This window comes from Aphelocoma coerulescens, chromosome 1 (genome assembly GCF_041296385.1).
Source record: "Aphelocoma coerulescens isolate FSJ_1873_10779 chromosome 1, UR_Acoe_1.0, whole genome shotgun sequence".
NCBI lineage: Eukaryota > Metazoa > Chordata > Aves > Passeriformes > Corvidae > Aphelocoma > Aphelocoma coerulescens.
In genome coordinates, this window is record NC_091013.1 from 62,410,158 (window position 1) to 62,433,033 (window position 22,876).

General features: G+C 42.9%; 1 protein-coding gene across 1 annotated transcript; it reads left to right on the top strand.

Moving 5' to 3' along the window:
* Window positions 1-1,444: 1,444 nt before the first annotated feature.
* RGCC (regulator of cell cycle) lies at window positions 1,445-15,660 on the top strand. Its single transcript, XM_069030015.1, has 5 exons — window positions 1,445-1,540; window positions 1,815-1,994; window positions 11,630-11,737; window positions 13,339-13,401; window positions 15,052-15,660. The coding sequence occupies exons 1-5, from the start codon at window positions 1,450-1,452 to the stop codon at window positions 15,057-15,059; spliced, it is 450 nt and encodes a 149-aa protein (XP_068886116.1). The 5' UTR covers window positions 1,445-1,449; the 3' UTR covers window positions 15,060-15,660.
* The last annotated feature ends 7,216 nt before the right edge of the window (window positions 15,661-22,876 follow it).

A 22,876-nucleotide genomic window follows, 5' to 3' on the forward strand; every position in this document is an offset into this window, starting at 1 on the left:
CATCTGCAGCTGCAGGGCCAGGTCCTTGTCTTTTTGGGCTGTGAGCTGTTCCTAGTCACATCCTCGACAGTTCTCCTTTCTGCCTCGCATCCATTATCTTTCTTCCTCCTCGTGCTATTGACGTCATGCCCTTGTACCTCGTTGTCCCCTACTTTTTAACCTTGCTTTCCATCTGTGTCACTATGGTCTTTAAAAAGGATTGTTTGTAGTTGCTTTTATTAGCAGAAAGTAAAACAGAGGAAGACCACAGAGACAAGGAAGCCACAGAATAAATAACAATTGAACTTCACCATGAGAACTTCTTTTGATTCACTGCAAAAATAAATAAATGCCTCCATATCAGCCAGTAAGGAGAGGTGAACAAATCTGGTTTATTGTCTAGAATATTGTTTCTCTCATTTTGTATCTTGCAGGAGCAATGACAGCATGTCTGAAAATGTTGAAAAGTTTCACAGATGTTTTTTCTTACCTCTCCCTGACTCTTCTAATTCTAAATATTTTCATCAACACACAAATGTAATCATAGATCCTGACGCATTCTCATGGAATAGCACCTGATGTCTGTTTTCAGTATTTCTGGCCGTAACGAAATATGACAGAGCCTTCCCCAATGAGTATTTAACAGGTATTTTAGCTGCTCAGACACCTTACATTTAAAACGTGCAAGAGACAGCACAAGAGCAGCACTCCGCAGCTATGGCATGTACAAACATCAGGTTTAGCTGACTACAGGGCAAGTGCTAGAATCTTCCTTCTAAAAACAAGGAAAGCACTCCACTGGAGCACACCCTGGCTGATGTACCTGGGGCCGTGACTCCCTATGCCTGAGCATTCCCTGCATGTCCCCTGCCACCTGCTCTTCTCCTCGGGTCATCCTCTGGAATTAACTGGCCCAGCTGCCCCCATGGCCGTGTCCGTTGCTCACCAATGTACGGAGAAGAGCAGTAATTACAGACAGATGCCGGCACAGTGCCATGGGGATGGGGAAGGAAGGGGATCCCGGGGGCGGCCGAGCAGCAGTGCTGTTGCATGCGAGGCCACAGGCTCACTGCAAGCGAGCTGCTGCCTCCTCGTCCTGCTGTCTGCTGTGTGCCCTCGTGCTGCTGGCAGTCATGGGGCTGGGTAAGGCTGACCCAGTCCTGTGTTCCCGCGACAGTCCCTCCTTGCAGCCGGCTCTGACGCCCGCTGTATCCTCCCTCCGCAGCAGCCCGGCACGCACCCGGTGCTGGGGTAAGCGCAGCGCGATCGCCCCGAAGGCGCCGCGATCCCGGTGGCGGGCGGAGGGCGACGGGCGACACTTCCCGCTGGCGGTGGCGTTGCTGGCGGGACTGCGGCCGCGGGGACACCCGGCCCGGCGCACCTGCACCGCCCGGGGGCCGCCCCCGGTCCGCCCCGGCCCGGCCCCCGGCCCGCCGCGCTATAAGAGGGGCGGCGGCGGGCCGGGCTCTCATGCTGGCGGCGGGAGGCGGCAGCGGCGCTGGGGCATCTCCGCCCGCCTCCGCCATGAAGTCTCCTCCAGCCCAGCGCCCTGCGGGGCAAGGTGGGAGCGACGGGCTGAGGGGGCAGGCGGGACCCCTTCCCTTCCCTTCCCTTCCCTTCCCTTCCCTTCCCTTCCCTTCCCTTCCCTTCCCTTCCCTTCCCTTCCCTTCCCTTCCCTTCCCTTCCCTTCCCTTCCCTTCCCTTCCCTTCCCTTCCCTTCCCTTCCCTTCCCTTCCCTTCCCTTCCCTGGGGTGGGGGGGGCGGGGGGCGGGCGGGGTGAGGGTCGGGTCGGGCAGGTCCGGTCCGGTCCTGACCCCGCTGCCGCCGCCCGGCAGCGCCGGGGGAGGACGGCGGCGGGGGCCTGGCGGAGGCGCTGGGCGAGTTCGACGCGGTGCTGGCGGAGTTCTCCTGCCCCGCCGGCCGGCGCCGCTTCTTCTACGGCGAGCACCTGGAGCGCATGAAGCGGAGGAGCAGCGCCAGCGTCAGCGACGGCAGCGGCCTCAGCGACTCCGAGAGTGAGTGTCTGTCGGTCCGGCCGTGCCGGCCCCGGGGCGCGGGGCGGCCGGGAAGCGACGCTCCAGAGCGGGTGTTAAACCAGCACGTCGCCCTCTTTGAGAGAGGCAGGGACCCGGGAGCGGGAACGCGTCTGTTTCTATAAAAGCAGTGCCTTTTCGTCTACGTTCTGGGTTAGAAGTCGCAGAGATGCGGAGTCTGGCCCCGCTGGTTTTACTCTCTAGTGTAGAATAGGGGAGTTCTGGTGTTTTAGGGGAGCCTAAAAAGCTCTCTTTGGGAGAAGGTCGGGCTGCCAGCCTGCTGCGGGACACCGGGACGTCCCGGCATCTGCAGTAAAAGATGTCTCTTGGGTTCGCAGGGACTATCTGCTGTGTCTCGGTAACCAGGATTATCTGTATAGAGAGAGAGAGCCAAAATGTGCTTTCCAGAACTGGTGGAAACTCGTCTACATTACCCGTTATAAGAATGGTTATCTATCCATCCCTCCATCTGGATGGAGGACAGTGTTATCACTGTTTCCGAGGTGCTAATTTGTAGCTACCTGGTGCCCAAGTACACTAGATGTATATGAATGGTGTGTGCAGAACATGGAACAGGAAGGGTGGAAAGCTGCTTGGAGCAAGAAAATATAGAATTTGAACTAATTTTTTTTCTAGTTAACTTGGGAAAAAATTCAGCCCTTCCTACTGGCTTTACTAATCAGGAAGAGAAAACATCTTTCCTCTTCCATACAGTGAGGCTGGAAACTGTCGTTCTCTTTGGGAGCAGTAGGTTACTTTCTCAGAAGTAAGTTCTGCTAAAAGCAAACTATAACCAGTTTTGTTGGTTTGGGTTTTTGATTTGGTTTTGTTGTACTGGTTGTTTGTTGTTTTTTGTTTGTTTGTTTGTTTTTTGTTGATTTCCTAACTATATGGGAAGCTTGGTGAAACTCACCTGTTTTGCAGCCATTTGTAATAAGACTACTTCTCTAATTTCTGTTCTGCCTCTTTATCAGTTCAGGGACTCAAGGTGCAGTTCTGTTGACTTCGTGCTAAAACACTAATCCTACCTCCTTAGTACTTGAGCTGTGAGAGCATAGCTTTCCCAGATTATCAGAGCCCTTTATTTCATCATCATGGATATGCTTCATTTGGTTGACAAGTACTGTTTTACCTGCCCTGAACTTGGATACCTTGGCTAGCACTGCCTTTAGGTTTTTTTCTGTAGTCAGTGGAAGTACATGGATCAAGATGCTATTTTTCTGTTTCATAATGTAGAGTGTAGTACTTCTTCTAAGTATCTCTCCATCTCCAAGGAAGATTTAGAAATGTGTGACACTTGTCTTTCGGATGGACACTTGGCCTGGACACTTGTCTTTCAGATGGCTGAGGGTGCGTGAGGTGAAATCTGCCTTTAGTGAGTCAAGCTGGCAGCCCTAGTGTTACTATTTCTTGTACAGTCTTCATTGTTGCGATATGTTAACCTCTCACTTATTGTGAGATACTTGTAACGATACAGGGAAAAAATCTACTGGTGAGAAAATGATCAAAACCCCAACCCAGTATCAAGAACTTACTCTTCTTGCATGGAGAAATGCTAAGTAACTACAGAAGCTATCTGCTGTGGTTCAAAAAACTTAAATCTTGAAAACTGCTTAAAATTGCTGTTAGAATTGACAAGATGGATCTTGGGAGGAAGATACAGTGTTCTCTGGCAGGGTAGAAGGCCTGGTGAGAAAACAGCATGCTTATGTAAACAGGCAGATCAGATCTTCAGGAAGATCTGGAAAATAAAAATTCTGTGTGGCAAATCCTCACTGATTTAGGTTGAAGACAGTAGTGGGTTAATAGGATAGACAGGGTTTGAAGGCTTCATACAAAGTCCTCAAAGATCTTGTATAAGGAACTTGTCAAGTTTTCATATCCCATCCCATGCCTGAGTTCCTCCCTTGGTGATGCATCAGGTGAATGGTGGCTCTGGAGAAATCAAAATCACTGTCGCCTGGGCACTGGCATGTATGGGACCAGGAGGGTGCACCAGAGTCTATGAGGGTATGTGTAAGGGAAGGGAAACAAAAACAGCCAGCTCTGCTCATGGCTCAGGTAAGGCCTGGTAAAACACTTCTTCTTAAAGGAGTCATTCAGTGTAGTCAACTTTTTATTTTGAAGTTAGAGTAGGAGAGGAATTGTGGATTTATGAAGAGCTCCTTTTATAAAACAGGCTCTAGTGTCTGATGTAATCCAGCTACACTCCCTACATCTATTTTAAGAATAAATGCAGGGAGTTGCCTACTTACCCAGGTTCTTTCTGTTCAAACTCAAGTATTTATTTTCCCCCAGGTTTATTTTCCCTTTGATTTCTGTAATATTAGTGTTAGCCAGTGTAGTGCTGAATTCATGACCTTGCTCTTCCTGTGGTAAGGCTTAGGTTAAAATACCACTGCAGAATCAAGGAGTAACTGGGCTGAAAGAGCAAGTTCTGGTAATGTGAATCTGTAAAACCTTATTATCTGCAGAGAGTTTGAAGGATCATCTTGTTCATGAGGACTCTTTACATCTTTGCAAAATCTTGTTATCCAGTGCCAAGGCTGTTGCAAATACACTTTATCATGTGTGTAATAGAACAGTTCAGACTATTGTGTTTTAGTGCTATCTGTTGGTTGTTGTTTAATCTAGTCCTCCTAACTGATGTGGTGTGGCTGAAGGTTAGGCATATGTATCTTTTGGCCACTCCTGCCATGATATCTTTCCAGTCAGATGGAACTGTAAGAGGAGGAAACATTTTAAACTGTTGCAACTGTTTGTTTCAGTGCCCTGAATCAGCCTTAAATTCAGCTTCATGAGAAGCTACTAACAAATGTCAAGTGGTCATACTTGAAAAATCCTGTTTAGTAGGGTAAGGAAAGCCTTTTCCTCTCCTGGGGTTTCTGCCATGAGGATGAGCCCATTTAATTTAACAGAAAAATTTACAAACTATCTTTATCAATGTTGTTAATCCTGAAAATATTCTTTTATCTTAAAATTTCACCCTAGCTCCAAAAATACTACTTTAAATTCTTGTATTACATATTTCTGGCTCTTGGGAAACAGCAGGATTTTGAAGACACTACTGTGGAAAATGACTACGCTAGTACTTTGTTCTCCCACATCTTGTCCTGTCATTTGATTAAATAATCTTTGGATGAGGTCTGGCTTGGCTGTGGTTAAGCACTGAACATAGCACAATGGACTGTAGACCTTGCAGTAGCAGAGAGGCTCGTGTGTGCAGATGTGTGTGATGATCTCGGCCCACGAGTATTACATTAACCACCACAGCTGATTGGGTCAGTGCTGGAAATCATGATGCAACTGCTAAGTTACTCCAGCATTCTGCAGGACTGTGATTGAGTACCAGTTACGTTTCAACCTGATGTATTCAAACAAATCGATGCCTAGCAGCTTTGTTCTTTAGGTTACTAATTGTGCTGGAACTTCAAAGTTGAGGAATACTTTATAAATCTCTGCTATTCACAGCATATGCTGGCTGTGATAAAGTAGGATTTGTGCTAGAGAGTGCTGTGCTGGCAGAAGCCACTAATGTAGATGCAGCTGTATTAATGAACCTACAGATAGCATTGTCTTCTGGTGTTGGAATGAGCTTGCAAAGAAGAGCACAGGCTTGCCTGTGTAAATTGCATGCCCAGTCAGTGCATTGTGCTAGTACGGTATATGGCAGTGTCAGGACAGTCTTCCAAGTTTAGGCTTAGGATAATGAATGGGAAGTTGGACTTTATGAGAGGTTGAGAAGGGAAGTGCTTTAGTGTTTCTCGGGCCAAAGTTACAATAACACTAAAAGCTACATCATAATCTGTTGTTGTTCTCTCAGAAATGTTTGACGCTTGTAGCTCCATGTTTTCTTAAGACAGGTTCAGCTTCCAGCCTCTCTCTTAAAAAGCATTCTCTCTCTCTCTTAAAAGCATTGCAAAATAAATGCATCAGTTCAATTCTTGTGCTCATACAGCCTGCAGTGTTCCTTTGTAGTTATTTTTTAGGGGTAAATGATTTCTGAGCAATGCCTCATGGCTTTTGAAAACAACAAAGAAATCCTGCGGGCATCTAGAACTCTAAATTTTATGATTTTAAAATCAAGTAGGTGCAGGGGTTGAGCAGGATCTGTTAACACCAGTGCTTGGTGTAGTGCCAGCACTTGTGGTTACACGGATGTGGCTGTGGATGTCCCCATGTGCTTGTGCTAATGCCTAGGCTATCCAGAGATGAAGCACCAGCCACTGTTAGTACTGCAGCACTCACCCTGAAAAACCTGTTCACACTGTCAGTCCTGTAATGTGTGACTGTTACAAAAGTAAAGAAAAAGGCAACAGAAATTACTGAAGACATAAAATAGTTTCCAAATGCTTAAATAGACTGGGACTGTCAGGCTAAAAAAGAGATGTTTTGGGTGGGGACAAGACAGATTTTCTTTCAGAAAATCCTAAGTGACATTGTGAAAGTGACTGCTACCTCACCAGTATGAGGAAATCAAATTAAATTAGCATTTTTCCAAGAAATGGTGTTACTTCTTTCATGAACAGTTAAAGATACTGCCTTAAAGTATTACAGATATTCGAAGTTCACATACTCAAGAATAATTTGATAAAATCCCAGCAGGAAGGATGAGGCCATGGAGGACTGCTTGGGCAAATGCCACTGCTGTCTCAGGAAAGAGACTGGTATGTGCATTGTGAGAGCTTGGTAGAGCTTCTTCTGAAACTCCCAGTGTGTGGCTGCACCACTCTAAAGCTCTTCTACAGGCATCTGCTGTGAGTTGTAGTGAGAGACAGGATGTGAAGTAGATGAGCCTTTGGTCTCTGCAGCAAATGCCAGTCTTGTAACTTGAAAAGGAGGTAGATTGTGTCTGTGAACTTCCAATGGGCTGTCTCAAACAAGAGGCCAATGCAATATTTATAAGGAAAAAAAGTTAAGTGAGACTCTCCTGGAGAAATGTCCTTTTATTAAATGATCTGAGAAATAAAGTTTTATTATGTTCCTGATATGTCCAAGGGGAAGAAAAATTGGAAGTTTCAGGTGCGTAGCCTTCTCTTACAGGTATTTCAGTGTGCTGAGAAATGCACTTTTTGGTAAGATTTCCCATTCTTTACACTCCAGCATGCCCATTGCTCTTGCTTATTAGAAAGGAAGATTAGTAAATGGAAGGTTGGAGCTGGAAACTGCCTCGTGGATTGTAACCATGGGGGAGAGTGGGAAGGTAGGTTTTGTGTATGATGAGAAAACATGCTTGGATTTCAGGCTTCCTAGATCACTTTTGTGCAGCTGTGTGATTTGAAATCCTTTAAATAATGATGCTTAGATGTGTCAGTAGAGAAAAGGTGTAATTTTTTGGTCAGTATTGGAACAGATGTTTGTTAGTTAGGCAAAATCCCCCCAAAAATAAACAATGAAGCCAAGTGTAACTGTGATGATGATAAAAATAAACACTGTCTTTGGGGGCTGAAACATATGTATTGTGAAACAAGCTTTTTGTACCATGAATATTTCTCACTTCTACTGGTGACATTACAATTTCAAGGGATTTTTTTCTGATTTTTTAACAAGTCGGCTGTGTTCTGTTAGGAATTAGCTGTGCAGTCTGCTCATTAAGTGTTGAGTTACTGTTTTATAATAAATTCATGGTTTGTAGACACTTCAGTGGACTTGTGAAGCTTCTCTCTGACAGCTTTAGGGATGTGCTTGAATTTTTTTCCCCTAAAACTTTCCCCACTGAAAACTGCAGTAAAACTTTTACCAACTCCAGTGCTCTTCAAAATTGTCTCTTGAGCCATGGTACTAGAAAGAGCATGATATTAAAGAAGCTAGACAGCTGAACTTTTCCATTGTCTGTTTTAAAAGGAAAAGTTTGAGGTTTTCCTCCTTCAGTCAAGTACTGCCGAGAACTTTTCAAGTTCTCATTTTGTGGGGACATTTCTATATTTACATGGTACTGCCATGGTTTATTTTGTGGTTTAACCATATACTGGAACAGCAAACTTATACTAACTACAGATTACTTTGCCAAAGTGAAATACACCCATATTTATTCCTACCCCCTAATTTTGCAGTGTAGCTTGACTGATGTAAATCAACTCACTAACAAAAGTATCAGATTTGAAGGATATTTTTTTTTAAGAGGCAATTTGAGTTTTGTTGTTTTTTAAACAGCTGAAGTGGCATAGTTTACATATAAGCATGGGGACTAGAATCAATGCACAAAGTGAAAAATAAGTAATGAATGATAAACTTGCCGTGGGAGAGAAGGAGCTGGAGGAGGAAGGACAGCATCAGTGGGATCCCTGGCATCAGCCCCTGGTTATTGGGTTGCAGAGGATGTTGTATTTGTCTGGCAGTGGAACTCTTCCAAAGGCCATTATTGGAGGTGAATGAGCAAATCTTGGCTGTGGCAGCTGGTAGAGAGCAAAGACTGAAGTGTTCTTTTCCCAGAGCTTTCTGCCCTACAGCCATGCTTTGCCAAAGAGGGTATTTTTCTGTGGTAGATGTCATAAATATTTTTTAACAGTACATTGTTTTCAGCAGTTATGGTGACCTTGCTGGTGGAGTCAATGCATTCCTCCTTACATCACTAGAATTTCTGATGCTTGGTGGCATGAATAAGCCACAGTTAGTAACTTAAGTACATTTTTGCTTTGAGAAAGATAAATGTTGATATTTTCCTGAAACTATTACAACTCATCAGAAGATAACACTTACGTTAAAACATTTTACCTTTTGAAACTGGAAGAAAAACATTCAGAGATTTAAAACAACAGTTTTGTCATATTTTATCTTTGCCCAGTTGTAAATATTTCCCAGCATAATGTTTGTGGAAGACAGTGGTGTCAATACATTGCAAAGTAAGCAGTTAATACTTTCAACTGCTTATAGAAGGATAATGAAGAGAAAAAACCCAAAAAGAATCAAAGGTGTCTGCTAGCTTGAATGTTCACATGGATATACAGAAAGAACTATGTGAATAGTTTGTGGCCAGTTTTAATGGTTTAATAAAGCTTTTGCAATTTGAGTTGCTCTGACAAGCACAAAAAGATTGTTTTAATCTATCTGTAAATAAGAGTAACTGGAGCTTGGGATTTTGTGTATGAGAGGGATTGGTTGGCAATATAAATTCCCAGCCTTGCTACATTTGGTGTCTGGATGCTAGTAGCATAGATTTCACATTATAATTATACTCAGAGTTATAACCAGAGTTTTCTGTATTTTTTATTAATTCAACGAGCTGTAAGAGCTTTAAAATATGAATTAATTTGGAAATTCTTGTTCTCATCTTTCAAATAAATAGCCTGGAAAGTGTTTTATCTTTGGTGTGTTCTGTCAGTGTTTCAGTGAATTACAGTCTTGGCTATGTTTGTGTGAGCTATTACAAGTTACTTGGCCTTTTGGTGATGGTAGGAGTTTTGTCCTGAACAGCTAGAATTTTCCATTCTGTGTTTCTTAGTCACTGGGGTTTGCATCTTGGCTGAAAGAAATGTGGTATTAGTAGGCAATTGTTCTGTAAGCTGATTTCAGGAGGAACTTTGCCATGCCTTTAATGAAGAGGAAGTATCAGTTAATGTACAGGGTTCATGTGGTATAGTACAGCACTGCTGACACATCATTGCAGAGCACTATCAGATTCCCTTCACCCTCAGGTTCTTTTAGGTTCTTTTTTTTTTCTGTTTTTAGGGGCTACTTTTAAAATGTCTTATCTTTTTTCCCCATTTTTCTATCTAAAATTATCTCAGTGCTGCATTGTATTCATGAAGTCTTTCTTGTGTGTGCAGTTTCAAGTAGCTTGGTTTTGATCTGCTGAAGTTTAGAGAGAACAGCACTTCTTAAGAGTGAAGATAAAGAAATTGCAATTAGGACATAGCTTGAAGAAGCATACCCATCTCTATAAACAAGAAATACCACGTGGTGGCTGACCAGGTGGCAGCCCCAGGTCACAGATGGCAGTCACGTCATCGCTCATGTTTGCGAGGTGCTGTGGGTAGCGTGTGTTTGCCAGACCAGGATCTGAGCTGATGGCAGAGCAAACTAAAGACACAGCACAGCTGTGGGCCAAAATGCATGGGAAAGAGGAAAGTACTGCAGGTTGAAGCTTTTGCCCCAAGCCTTTTCAGTGTGTATTGTAACAGACGTAAGCATGGAACAAACAAATCAGCTTTTATGGCTGAGGAAAGATCTGAGAGGCTTTGCAGGTGCAGTCGTCTCGTCTGACTTGTCACTGTACCTGTATGTTCCTGTGGAAGGTGCTTTTGTGCTGGAAAGGACAGTAGGCTAGAAGAGGTGGGGTGTGGAGACACACCCTTCTTCCCAAAGACGGCTGAACTTGAGGAAAAGGAGTGGTCTGCAAGAGGGTGGTCTCAGTGTCTGCTGTCTGCAGACATCCTGGCAACATTCAGGGGAGGTGTAGATGTGCAGGTTTTGGCAGGGCGAGCTGTGTTCCTGCCCCTTCTGCCAATTCATCAAGACATGCTTAACTGAACTGAGGTAGTCCTCTCCTGGCACAGCAAATGGGACAGACGTCCGAGGATGTGTGACAGCGCTCTCTTGGATGGCCTTGGTGCTGCAGCGTAGCCGCCTCCCAGGCTGTGGCTCCGGGGACAAATGCTGTGTGTGCTGCCGGGAGCAGAATTGCTGGCCTCGATGGCAAGCAGTAGTCACCACCCAATACAATAAGACATACTCTTATGTCCTGGGCAAGGTGCCAAGTAAATGGAGACCATGTTTGTATCACAATGGTTTCTTTTTGTAGAACTACAGTTTTCAGGTCACTGGCTTGAAACTGCAGGACCAGCAGTTTTAGTGTCTCTAGCACAATGACAGTGCCTCCTTCCAGTGGAGCCAGGACTAATACTTGGGGTGCCCTGTACATTTTGCAACTTGTTATATGAAGAAAGACAAGGTAAAGATACTTTTCGATACTTTTGGAGCTTAAGGCCTCCTCTAAATTACCAGAACATCCAAAAGATATTGGAACCTTTTCTGTTCCTTTCCAGGGCATATAAGGCTTTCTTTAAAAGATCACCTAAAATAAGATTGCAGGATATCTTGTGTACCTGTGTACTGCATCATGAACTCCAGAGAGCCATAGAATAAAAGAGAATTGAAAATGCCATACCTAAAGCAGCAGAGTAATGTATGGAGAAAGGGGTGCATTACTTTGGGGATACGTGTATTCTTTATTCTGGGGGGTTGTTCATGTCCTGGAGCTCTCTATTCAGGGTGGGTTTTTTTGGTTTTGTTTTTTTTTTTTTTTTTGGTAGCTTTTGAAAAATTTAGGTAACAGAATTTCTCAGAATATTGTGAATTAGTCAAGTCCTGCCAGGTCTAGTTTAGCTGATGTGGGAAAATTGTCATTTCTGTATAATTTTTCAAATGGTGCTGACTTCAAGGAAAGCTAACCCTTTCCTTACTGGGGATGAGGATTGAGCCTAGGGCTGCTTTCTTTTTAACAGTAGGAGTGGGAGCAACAATAGAGAGTTTATTTATTTATTTCTCTGGTTTTGAAGACTGTAAATCAGTTCTACAGACTTTGAAGTCCATATAGGAAAGGCTGCATTTTGGGTTTCAATTATATTGCAAACTTGCAGCAGGTGTTAAGTTTACTTTATAATGTTGCTTTTTTACAGGTGCAGATTCACTCTACAGAAACAGTTTCAGTCTCAGTGATGAAAAGCTCAACTCTTCGACTGCATCTACTCCAAGCTTGCCATCCCCTTCAGTAACTCCTTGTAAAGGTATCTTAATTTTAACTGTTGACATTTCTTCCTAATCCTCAACTATATGGGCTTCTTCCTGGGTGCTGAGATTCACATGCTTGCATGGACTTTTTTGTATTTTTGTTTGGGTTGGTTGGGTTGTTTTGTTTGGTTGGGTTTTCTGTTTGTTTGTTTTTGTGGTTTTTTTTTGTTTGGTTGGTTTTTTGTTTTGTGTTTGGTTTTGGTTGGTTGATTTTGGTTTTTTTTTTTTTTTTCAATGACAACAAAACTAAGGATTACTATTGGGCACACTACAGGTCCAAGTATTATTGTCTTGATTATAAATGGCAATAGCATGGCATATCTGCACTTTGCAGGTGGCCTGGCAACTCTTTTGGTTTTGAAACACTGAGCTAAAAAAATTAGTTTTCTGGCTGATAAGGATTAATTATTAACTCATGTTACTTCTTTACTGAAGCAACTAAGTGGCTTAAGTTCTCTACAAAAATACTTAGCCTGAATTCAGGGGTAGAGGGACTCCTCTGAAGCCATGTGCTGCCATTTAAGTTAACACAATTGCTCAGATCCCTACAGACCTCGCACGGCTGATACAAGCCATATATTAGTAATTCCTTCCTCCTTTGAAGCTATGCTGTTCCAAAGTGGCTTCTGTCTTGCAGCTGATCTGACTTCCCAGGATAGTGCTTCATTCAGGTTAACTTGGATTAACTCTGGAGCAGACATATCAATAAGTGAACACTCATACATATGTACTACATGGTGCTTTTGTTACAGCTACTCTCCTCAGGAGCATGTTCAATAGCCTTTCATGCTTTCATATCTTTTTCACAGTGACCAGTCACAAAAACCCAAGTTACACGCTTTCTTTTCAATTTAGTCTGATATTAGGGAGAAATAATGAGTAATAGTTTCTATGAAGTAGCAAAAAAGAGTTCAGTTAAACTTACAGGAAATATTTGGCAAAGAATTACACTAAAGGACAAGATGCTCTTCCTGATGAGAAGACAGAAAGAGTTGGAACTGGCTTGGAGAAGACCACAGAAATGAGATATGGAAGCAACTTCCAATAAAACTAGGCTGAAGGGAAACAGTGATGTTGTCAGGAGTGGAAACCTAGGTGGATGTTTTGTTCCAAATTTATAGAGTATGGACCAAGGTCAAAGGATCTGGCAGCACAGCAAGCCAGTGATACTGACATGATTTTATGGGGCTAAGATCTGAGTAGGTCTGGGAGCTCATTGGGTGGGATTGATTAGGGCCATGCATGCAGTATCTGAACAGATGAAACAAGAAAGATGGCCACAGTAGCAAGGACACAGAGTAGTTGACATGTAACTTTTATTCTTCACTTCAACCACTCCTTTTTAAGGAGACTAAATAAAGTATTGCTTTGTGTTGCTTCTGTCAAATGGAAAATTATAAAAGCTGGAGTTTCAGTTCAGTCTCCCATGTTCTCCAAGTGCTTTTGGACATTGCAGCAACCCTATTGAACTTTGCTGACCATAAGCCACAGCATGTTTGGTACCACTGAAAATTATTTGGAGGGTCGTGTGTTTCTAGTGTTTCTTCTAGCCAGAGAAACATGCCATCTCTAAGCAGTATTGACCCTTATTTTACAGCAAAGCTTGGAGACACAAAAGAACTGGAGGACTTCATTGCTGATCTTGACAGAACATTAGCAAGTGAGTAGATTTTTATTAGTAGCTTGTGTCTCACTTGGTACTTGTTATAAAGAGTGTTGGAAGCCAAAGTATGGGGAGAGAGGGAAGGAAAAAATAGAAAAAATTATATAATGTGGGTTCCTTTTAGTTTATTAGTCCTGTGGATCATTATATGGATAGGAAGGTAAACCAGACTAAATTCTGATCTTTGCCTGAATGTTCAAGGCATGCAGTTTAGCCTGTGACAAAGGCTGAACTCAATTAACCCCTGTCCCCACCTCTGACTCAGCTGCAATTCACTTCTCTTTGACAGTGGATTGATAAATAAACATCAGTTTCTTAAATACTCAATACTCAGCTTAAAAGCTGGTGATTTATTTCTTCATTACAAAGCTAAGTAACTGGAGGAGTATCTATAGGTGAAGAAAACCTTTTTGTTCTAGACTCTACTGTATGAAAGAATTAAGGAGCAGATATCTGTATCTGTTGACTTAAACTAAAAATCAAAATCCTGTTTGTGCTTGTCTTTACCAGGAATGGAATTTAGATCACTTTTTCTGCCACTGTCTAGAAATTGTATCTTTCAGCTACAGTAATGAACTATTCATTATGATTTTTAAAGAAAAACAACAAAGCCAAAAAACTGGCCACCTATTGTCAAGCATGCACTCTGCCTATTCCTTTTGCTTCTTCTTCTGTTGTGGACATAATACCATTTCTTTTGTGTTTCAGGTTGGGGTTTTTTTTTTGTGTGGAACTAGGCTATAGAGCCCAAACCACCAAGCTGTAGGACTAGACCTAAATAGCAGCATAAACAAAGCCCTCTCAAACTATGAACTGAGAGTTTTGTGTATTCATTAGGTATTTTCCCTTCCCTGTATTTCTTGACGATGTAGACTTAATTCAACACAGCTGCCCTTACAAATGTCCTGCTTCCCTGCTGTCTTACTTGTATCTTAATCCTGGTTTCACTTCTCATACTTAAAATATATTCTCTAGTTTCCTGCCTTGTGTCATGTATGTAAGCTTGAGCTAACTCCATCTTTACCACTGAAATTTAATTCACTCCTCTGAAAAAAAATCCAAGTTTTGGAAAGTTTGTGTAGGACAATGAAAGCCCAAACTGCCAAATATTTCCATTGCTGTATCTTGCGCAGCCATGTCATAGCTAACTCTAAGGGGCTGCCTATAATATATAGGTTTCATTTTTCCCTTGCAAGGTACATCAAAGATGAAGGCAGGAACTACCACCTGTGCTCGTGGTTTTGTGCTTTTTTTTTGGTGTGATTTTTTTTTTTTTTTATCCCAACTAGACAAATCTCCAGCGATCTCTGCAGTCTCATTTGTACAGTATCACTGTACAGTGAGGAAGAAGTCCAAATTCCATCTGGTATTTATCATCATATTTTTGAGGAGTTGTATTTATATGCTTGAGGTTACACAGAACTTTGTACAGATACCTTTTCAAGCCTGGTGCACTTGTTAGAACAGTACTTGCCTTGTCTTTTTTGCACACTAGCATTTCAGCGTTCACATTAATTTAAAAAAAAGAAGACGTAATTTGGCTTGTCAGGCAGTCTAGGAAACTGGGTATAGGCAAGTGTCTGATACATCAACAACATGCAATCTTATTTAATAGAGAGCTTAGTGATCTTTCTTCTGTATTTTCAGGTATGTGAAAGGAGTTTTCAGCATTGTGCTTGTACGTGAATGTCCTCTGAAGGATAAGTGACATCAATCAGTGAGAACTGCTGCCCTAGTCTGATAACTTCATTCCTTGAGATGCTCTCTGAACATAACCTTTGTGAACTCCTACAAGTATTTAACTGGCAACATTGGTTTTGGTTTGTTGGTTTTTTTTTTCACTTTGCAGCAGATGGAAGAAGATAACTTAAATGTTAGAGCTGTATTTTGCTTTAAAATATAGCTTGAATTTTAATTTTAATTTAAAATTGCTTTTATGCAAATATATTTGTAATTTTATATAGTTGAAAACTTTAATGCTTTTTTCCATTATAATATATTTTTGTATGCAAATAAATCCTGAACTGGAATCCAGATGTCTGGAAGCTTCCTATGAACATGCAAACTCTGAAACATAAGTACAAATTAAACTCTTATTGAAAACAACATGCTTTAAAATATCTCGATAATGGTGTATTTGCTGCTAGGCAAAGTCTGTTATGCTAGTTTAATGTGATTGCTTACATAAGAGAACTTTGTACTATGTAAAATTAATACAATCAGGAAAATAATAAATTTGGTCAAACTGTTACTTCAGATTTGTGTTAGTACAAATGAAATAACTGACTTAATAGACTTTTGAACAGTAACACCTATTTTAAACCCTATGTGAAAGCTGGTTTTACTCTCAGACCATTTGACATGAAGCACTCACTAGTTGGGAGGTCAGACATTTAGGCCCTTCAGTTTAAAGGTACGCAGGACCTGTACCACTGAGAAAGTACTCGTGTCTGGATGTTTCTAATACCAGGCCCTTGGGTCTGGAACAGTAAACCACTCTGAAAAGACTTCCTGGACATCAGTGTGGTGCTGAAAGAGGGAAGGTGAACCTGTGTTTTTACAAGGAACCTGATTCTTTCCATATGCATTAGGCACTGGGAATGTCATTATGTGAGCTCTCCTCCAGCTGCTGCAGGCATTACACCTGGCTCTGCTGTCTGAGCTGTGCTCTCCAGTCTGTTCAGACCAAGTGAGCTGGGGCTGGGCTGGTTTGAACTCCTGCTTAATTTTGGCCAAAGCTGTCTCGTGAGCAGTTGCTGGAGTGGTTCAGTTATTGTGCCCACTTGATCTGTTGTCTTTGAGTGTGTCTGGAGGGTGTGTGTACCTGTGACACAGCTACCTGCTTAGGGGACCTAAAAGACAGATTTGGACCTGCCTTCTGCAGCTTGGATAAAATCTGCTGTGTATTTCCTAATAGGAGCACCACAAGGATGGTGGAGATCCATCTCTCTGGCTTTTAGATTTCCTAAAAATTGACCAAAACATTTGGCTCTTATTAAGCACCATATGATTCTTTTTTTCCAGGTTTATTCATTGGTAAGAAGAAACTCTGAAGTGGGTACATTTTTATCAGCCTGAAAAAAACAATTGAGGTTGTTGTGTGGGTTTTTTCCTTCTTTCAGGCAGAAGGGCAACATGAAGTGGAGCACTGTGTGGTGCAGTATGTTCCTGAAGAGGAAACATTCCTTTCAGCATTTCCTACTGCAGATTCTGTTGGTAAATTGTCCTGTAGAATAGGAAGGGAGTAAAATGATTTAGGAGGGTAAGGTTTCATGCTTGCAGGAGGTTAACTTTCAGATCTGTGAAGAAAGTTATGATTCACACTTGAGACAGTGATGTGCTTCTCCTTGCTCCAGGATCTTCCTAGAGGCTCCCGCTTCACAGGAACCCTGTTATTAGCAGTGTAAAATTCACTGCTGCTATACTGTAAACGTACAGGAGCAATTATTCCTTTTCGTTGCCTCTGTGGAACTTGAGAGGGGAGTCTGCCCCTCCTCCCCAGTCCCAGATGTGAAGGGATGTATTGCTGTACAAAGTCAGCAAGGGGGATTCCTTTGGCTGCTGTAGGACTTCTGTTAAATGTAGAGACACTGTGCCTTTCAGCAGGAGCTGAGGGAAGAGGAACCAGGACAGGAGGGACAAGCATGTGCTTCCCTTTTAAGAAACATCCTTAGCATAAGGCTTGTTTTTAAACCTGCTGGAATAGCAGCAGCAGTTTTGGCTGTTTTTCTATATTTTAATGCTAGTTGATAGTGTGAACAAGGGAGTGGCCACTTCAAGTGATTATAAGGTGGCAGGAGATGAACAGCTCTTTGCTCCTCTGTTCCTTGGGTTGGATTGTTTGAGGCATGAGTTTTCCACTTTATTTCTGCATGTTCAGTTGTTGCTTGATCCTGTGAATACTCTGTGGCTATAATCAGTGTTTAAAGTCAGATCCCTCCCTTTATAGAGTGAAATCACCACATTAGTGCAGTACTTTGGAATGGCAATGCTTTGTCCTTACAGACACCCAGTTTTGAAGATTTTTCCAATATAAGCAAAGCTTTTAGCGAGGCGTGTCCCTCACTTTGTCTAACATCAGCAGTGATGGAGTGGGGATTAAGTCACCATCTGTTTGGGTTTTTTAATCTTGTTTATGCATGAACAGGTGGAGACTTCTTGCTTATACAGCAGATCTGGAGATGATCAGCTGCAAAATCTGGGAGTATCTTCTGTGGAGCTGTTTATCTGAATTCCTGCCAGTTTATGTTCAATGTTGAATGTGTCAGAAGGAAGGCACTAATGTAGATGTCATTTCACTGGAGGATGCTTTATGACTTAAGTTCATCTTCTGATTACATTTGGCACTGAAAAATGCATTGCTGGAAAAAGTTCTGTCATACTTTATCCCCAAGGAACGTTGCAGGAGACTGCACTGTCCTTATGGACCTAGCTGACTTTTTAATCCTTGTTTTGACCTCCCTCTGGTGCTGCCATGCTGATTTGAATTCAGAAGAGTCTCAGCATTGTTGTGCCAACACCATGCCTCCGGAAATGGAAACGAGCAGCTTAGACTAAGCACATGTATTGCCACAGCTTAACCTGTGTACGGTGAGGTGGAACAATTACTTGCACATGTGTTCTTTACCTCCTACAAATTCAAGGTTAAATGGATTTGTTTAAACTTCCATCACAGAGGCTTGAGCTAATGTGTCTTATCTTGGGTTTGCTGGTGACTCTGAGTGTCCTTGGTGTGCTGCCCAGGCTCAGCTGACACCAGGTAACACATTATGCGTGGTAACCTTAATAAGGGAGAGAGACAAGACAGAGGAGGGATTTGTTTTTTTCCCTGGGTAAATGTGTATCTGTAGCCACTACTGAAGCACTGATAGGCAGGTGAGTTTTTGGGAGAGAGGAAAAAAGTTGCATTGGCAGTGATGTATCTTGGTTGTACGGAAGGGCTCAACCCCTGCTGGCTCCCATGGCCCTTGTCCTGGTGCCTTCTCCCCTTCTTTGTTGCTGTTATAGGCTTTTTGGTACATGCTGGGCATGGAACTGATTTCCAGCAACATTACCTAATCTGAAGGGTCAAAGAGAGCAGGAGAACCCATGTTCAGAGCTTCACAGATTCATTTAAGCCTTGGTTTCAGCAGTGGATGCTTGCAAAGAAAACAGAAAGTTTCCGCTTGCTAGGAAATATTTGGAATTCACCAGTGGGAAAGGTCCACCCCACACGGGTCTCTATAGAGGATCTCTGGATCCCCTGGGTCAGATGGCTCAGGTGTACCCAACTGACCATATGGAAGGGTATTTGCACCATGCTGGCGCCCATCATGGGAGATTTAACTTATCTGAGGGTGCCTAAATCCGAAGGGGCTAGACATGACATCTGCTAGACCGTTAGAGAGAAACTTCCAACATTGCAATGTTTGGAAGCAAAGCCAGTATGACTGCTGCAGTTCTTGAACTAAATCCAGCTCTGCCTACTGACAGCATGAAATCCATATTCTCCATGGGGTAATCTCCTGTTTTCTATGTTACTTGCTACATTTCTGACTTTATTGCAGCCTGGCTGACAGCTCTAGTTCTCTAAATAACTTCCCAATAATGTAAAATGATCCTGGCTGCTATACCTCATCAGTTTAGATTCTAAACTGTAAATCAGATCTGTGAACCAGATCTTTCCAAGGTTCTTTTCTTTCTGACAGGTTAAAAGAGCTATCAGTTAAATGCTGTAGATTGACCTGTGGGATTAAAATCAGCCAGTCTTTACAAAGGAACTCCAGTGCCTTGGTTGCTTTTGCTCTTTCACAACTATGTTTGGAAAGCTATAATATTTATCAGTTTAGCTTTTAAAAGCTACAGACCGGAGGCCTGTGCCTCCATTCTCCCAAGGCATCAGAGCTGAGAGAACTGAGAGATGCTTAAATGTGCTCCAAGCCAGAGGTGAATGTTGCCTTCTCCATAGCTGATGGCTGTACCACTGATTGCCATCATTTGGTTCTGTTGATAATGTATTTGAGATCATTAGTTTTAATTAAAACTGTTGCCCTTGTCTCAAAAAAGAACCAATTAAAGTATTACAGTACATATGTAGTCTTCACATTTTAAAAAAAAATCTTGCTACTGTATCAAATCAGGTCAGGACCAATTTAGCCTGAATTAAACACTTACATAAACCACTGAGGTTAGGATGTTGCCCTTGGCTCCTTCAATAGCCATTAAAGGAAGGAGAGGAAGACTGAATTACCCCCTAATGATGGTCCTTTGCTACAGCAAATATTGTAAAACACAACAGTTAAGCAGATTTTTTGCTTGGTCTTCTTAATCCACTGACTAAAGAAAAGTGTAGGTGTCAAAATAAACCTGCCTACAAGTGGCCTTACTTTATCACCTGGTGGGGCTGGAAGACCAGAGCCAGAAATACCCAGCTGGGCGGGGTTCCTGTGTTCAGGCTCTGCATCACATGGTGCAAGCACAGCAGCTTGCTTTAGCCCTGGGATTTGGGGCATGGCACTGCTGGGCCAAGTGGGGAGGTGCTGGGACCACAGCTTGGGCACTAAATCCACGTGGGATGTCACAGGATGAACCCATGGGAACTCTGTGCTGTGAAGCAGAGTTGCCAGAACAAGCTGGAGAAGTACACTCCTCATCCTCACCATGGCAGCACAGTGCCTGCTGCTTCCCACTGTGTCAGGCAGGGGGGGAAGCTCCAATCACCTCCTTGGGCAGGACCAAGGAAACAATGGAAAGTCTCAGGCTGGTGCTTGGGTGTCACGGTGCTGACCCCCAGGCCTGTGCCCTTTGGCTTTCTGCACCCTCAGAGCACACTCTCCCTTGTCTTTTGCTGCTCTCCACCGGTGCTCCCCATCCGCTGCCCAGCTCCAGTCCCTTACCTGCCCATTCCATGCTCACAGTCAGGCCAGCCCTGCTGCTGTAGCAGGATATCTGGAGTCTTGGGGTTGTTGGTTTTTTTTTAAAAAAAAGCATTCTAGGACGATGCCAGTGGCTATCTCAGCTGCTGACAATTTCTAGGTTAATTATCCATGTGTGGCCTAATGGCTGAGGACTGAATGGATGCCACTGAAGTCCATGGTACAATTTGCAGGTGGGCTGGGATTTAAGTGGTGGCTGGGATTTAAGATGTGGCTCTTGCAGTGCTCCAGAAAGTCTACAAACTTGGGGTGTGTCAGCTTCCTTGTGCAACACAAATAAGAGTTTCAGAACACTATTTAAAACATCTCAGGAGACATTTGGCCTAGTATCCAGGTTAAAATTGAGTGAGTGATTGTGCTGTCCCCTGGTTTTTCTCCATCTCACTGAGAAGCAGAGTGAGTCACGAGGGTGGATGGAACTTGTTACTGTTGCCCCCATGGGATTTGGCAACAGGGTGGTGCTAAGAGTTTATACCTACAAATATTTTGCGTTTTCAAGCTGTGACTTCAGTGGATTCTCATGCAACATTAAACTCTGATGCTGGCAATCTGTCTCCATAGTCTGGTTCTAAAGGCTGTGTATAGTTTAGTAGTTTTATGGTCTTGGAAAACTGATTTATGAACAGTAGCTTTATGTTTGTTTATGTGTAGAGTTTATGAGGTGAAACAAAATACATGTTTTTCTCAGAGGCCAAACAGAACAGCTCAGCTCTCAGTCTCCAAACAGCATCCTAGATAATTTATTTTGTTGACAGCTGTTACAATGTGCTGCTAATACAGCAATAGTTACTACACATTAGCAGCCAGACATTGGCTGCCTCAAAGCACTTCGGCATGCTCCAATAAATAAATTCCCCTATAAAGCTCAGGGCAGATCTCTCCAGCATGCAGCAGCCCCAGTTTGGAGGGAGAGGTGAAAGTTTGGTGCTTGGCCAGAGGAGGCTGGCCGTGTCCAAAGCCTGCATTAATGCTGAGTTTAGGATTAGGGCTTCTTGCTCACAGCACTTCATCTTTAAATAACCTTGTAGGAAATGTCTTGCCATAGCAAGTGTGTCTTATATTCCTGAGCCCTTGGATGAAGTTAAGAGAACCAACTGGGTGGGTTTTTCCTGAGCTTGCTGCTGGGTAACTCCAGCCCAGATGATTGCAGAGGAAAGTTGCAGAGTTTCCAGAAACTTGTCTGAAATCCATTAGTATCCTTGTTTAGTGTTCTCAGTAATGCATTTCATCAGGGACCATGTGTTTCTTTACACCTCCACTGACCATGAAGGTATAAAGAAACACATGATCCCTGATGAAATGCATTACTCAAATGCACCTCCACCAGCTGGGAAGTTACCTCTTAACACAAAATGCTTCCCATAAACTGTTCTCTTCCCTCTACATTTTTTTTTTTTTTAACTAGAAAAACCCCTTCTTTTAGTGCTCCCTTCTCAAACTGGACCAAAAGATGGGCATCACAGCCTGTCTGACAGCTGATCCATCCACAGAAAGGCAAAAGGAAAGAAGAGAGTTAGAGGTTTCAGATTTCTTTTCCTCCTTTATCTTCTTTTGTGACTGAAAATTCACATGGTCTTCTCTGGGCTGTGAGCCCCTTGCCTGTAACCTCACAGGTAAAAAGCAGGCAGAGCCAGAGCTGAGCTGAGCAAGACCCTGCTCATCTCTCAAGGTTTTTAAATCTCCTACATCCCAGCTGGCCCCATCCCCCTGAGTTGTGGAGCCATAAGAAAAGTGTAGAAGCATTTAGACTGTTGTTTCCTGGACTCTGGCCTTCCCCAGCATCATCAGTGCCTTGTTGTGCATCGAGGGGGCAGCAGCTCCCTCATCACCCCCCTTCTTGGTGGCTAAGTGGGGCTGGCTCTGCTTCTGTCCCCCGCTCGCCTGCCTGGCTCAGCTGCAGCCTTGCACATGCCTTGGCTGTGCTAGAGCAGCAGCCAGCACCAGAACACAGTTTACTGGAATTTCACATATTTTTTGGGGGTTTTTTAAATTTTCTTTTCTTTGTCTTTAAATGTTTCAACTTAGAGGATGGGCCCTTGGTGTATGTGTCACTTTATTTATCCCTATCAAGGATAGAGACGGAAGGGAAGGGAAGAAATACCCAAACAATGGGCAATCTGGATAGAAAAACATTTAAAAATTTAAAATGTCAGATCTGTTTTAGTGTTTCTTTAATATGACGCATCCACAGTGGCTCACATTAATGTCCAGAGTCAATGGACTCATGTTTAAGACTAAAACAAGGTTTTCTCACAGTGATGGCTGGACCATCTGCCACTCTTCCCTAGTCCTCATGACTGAGTGGTTAAAGAAGAAGGAGCCATTCAGCATCTGCCAATTGTGTTTTTCCAGTGACCTTTCAAAAAACTGACTTCTTTTTGACTAAAAATAAATTTTACATTACCAAGCCAATGAAGCAGACTTCCCTATGTATTTTGAATAACATTGTTGTTTTGAAATGTCTCTTGGCTCCTATGTAACAAAAGCCTGATCTTAAAAAAAAGGTGGTTTAAATTGGTTCTGACTATTGGCTGATGTTCAAAATACAATAAGACAGT

Bases quoted from the DNA above. Each gene is read 5' to 3' on its own strand.
- RGCC (XM_069030015.1), top strand. From the start codon at position 1,450: ATGCTGGCGGCGGGAGGCGGCAGCGGCGCTGGGGCATCTCCGCCCGCC. The intron at 1,541-1,814 runs GTGGGAGCGACG...GCCGCCCGGCAG, and splicing joins CCAGCGCCCTGCGGGGCAAG to CGCCGGGGGAGGACGGCGGC. The intron at 11,738-13,338 runs GTATCTTAATTT...CTTATTTTACAG, and splicing joins TTCAGTAACTCCTTGTAAAG to CAAAGCTTGGAGACACAAAA.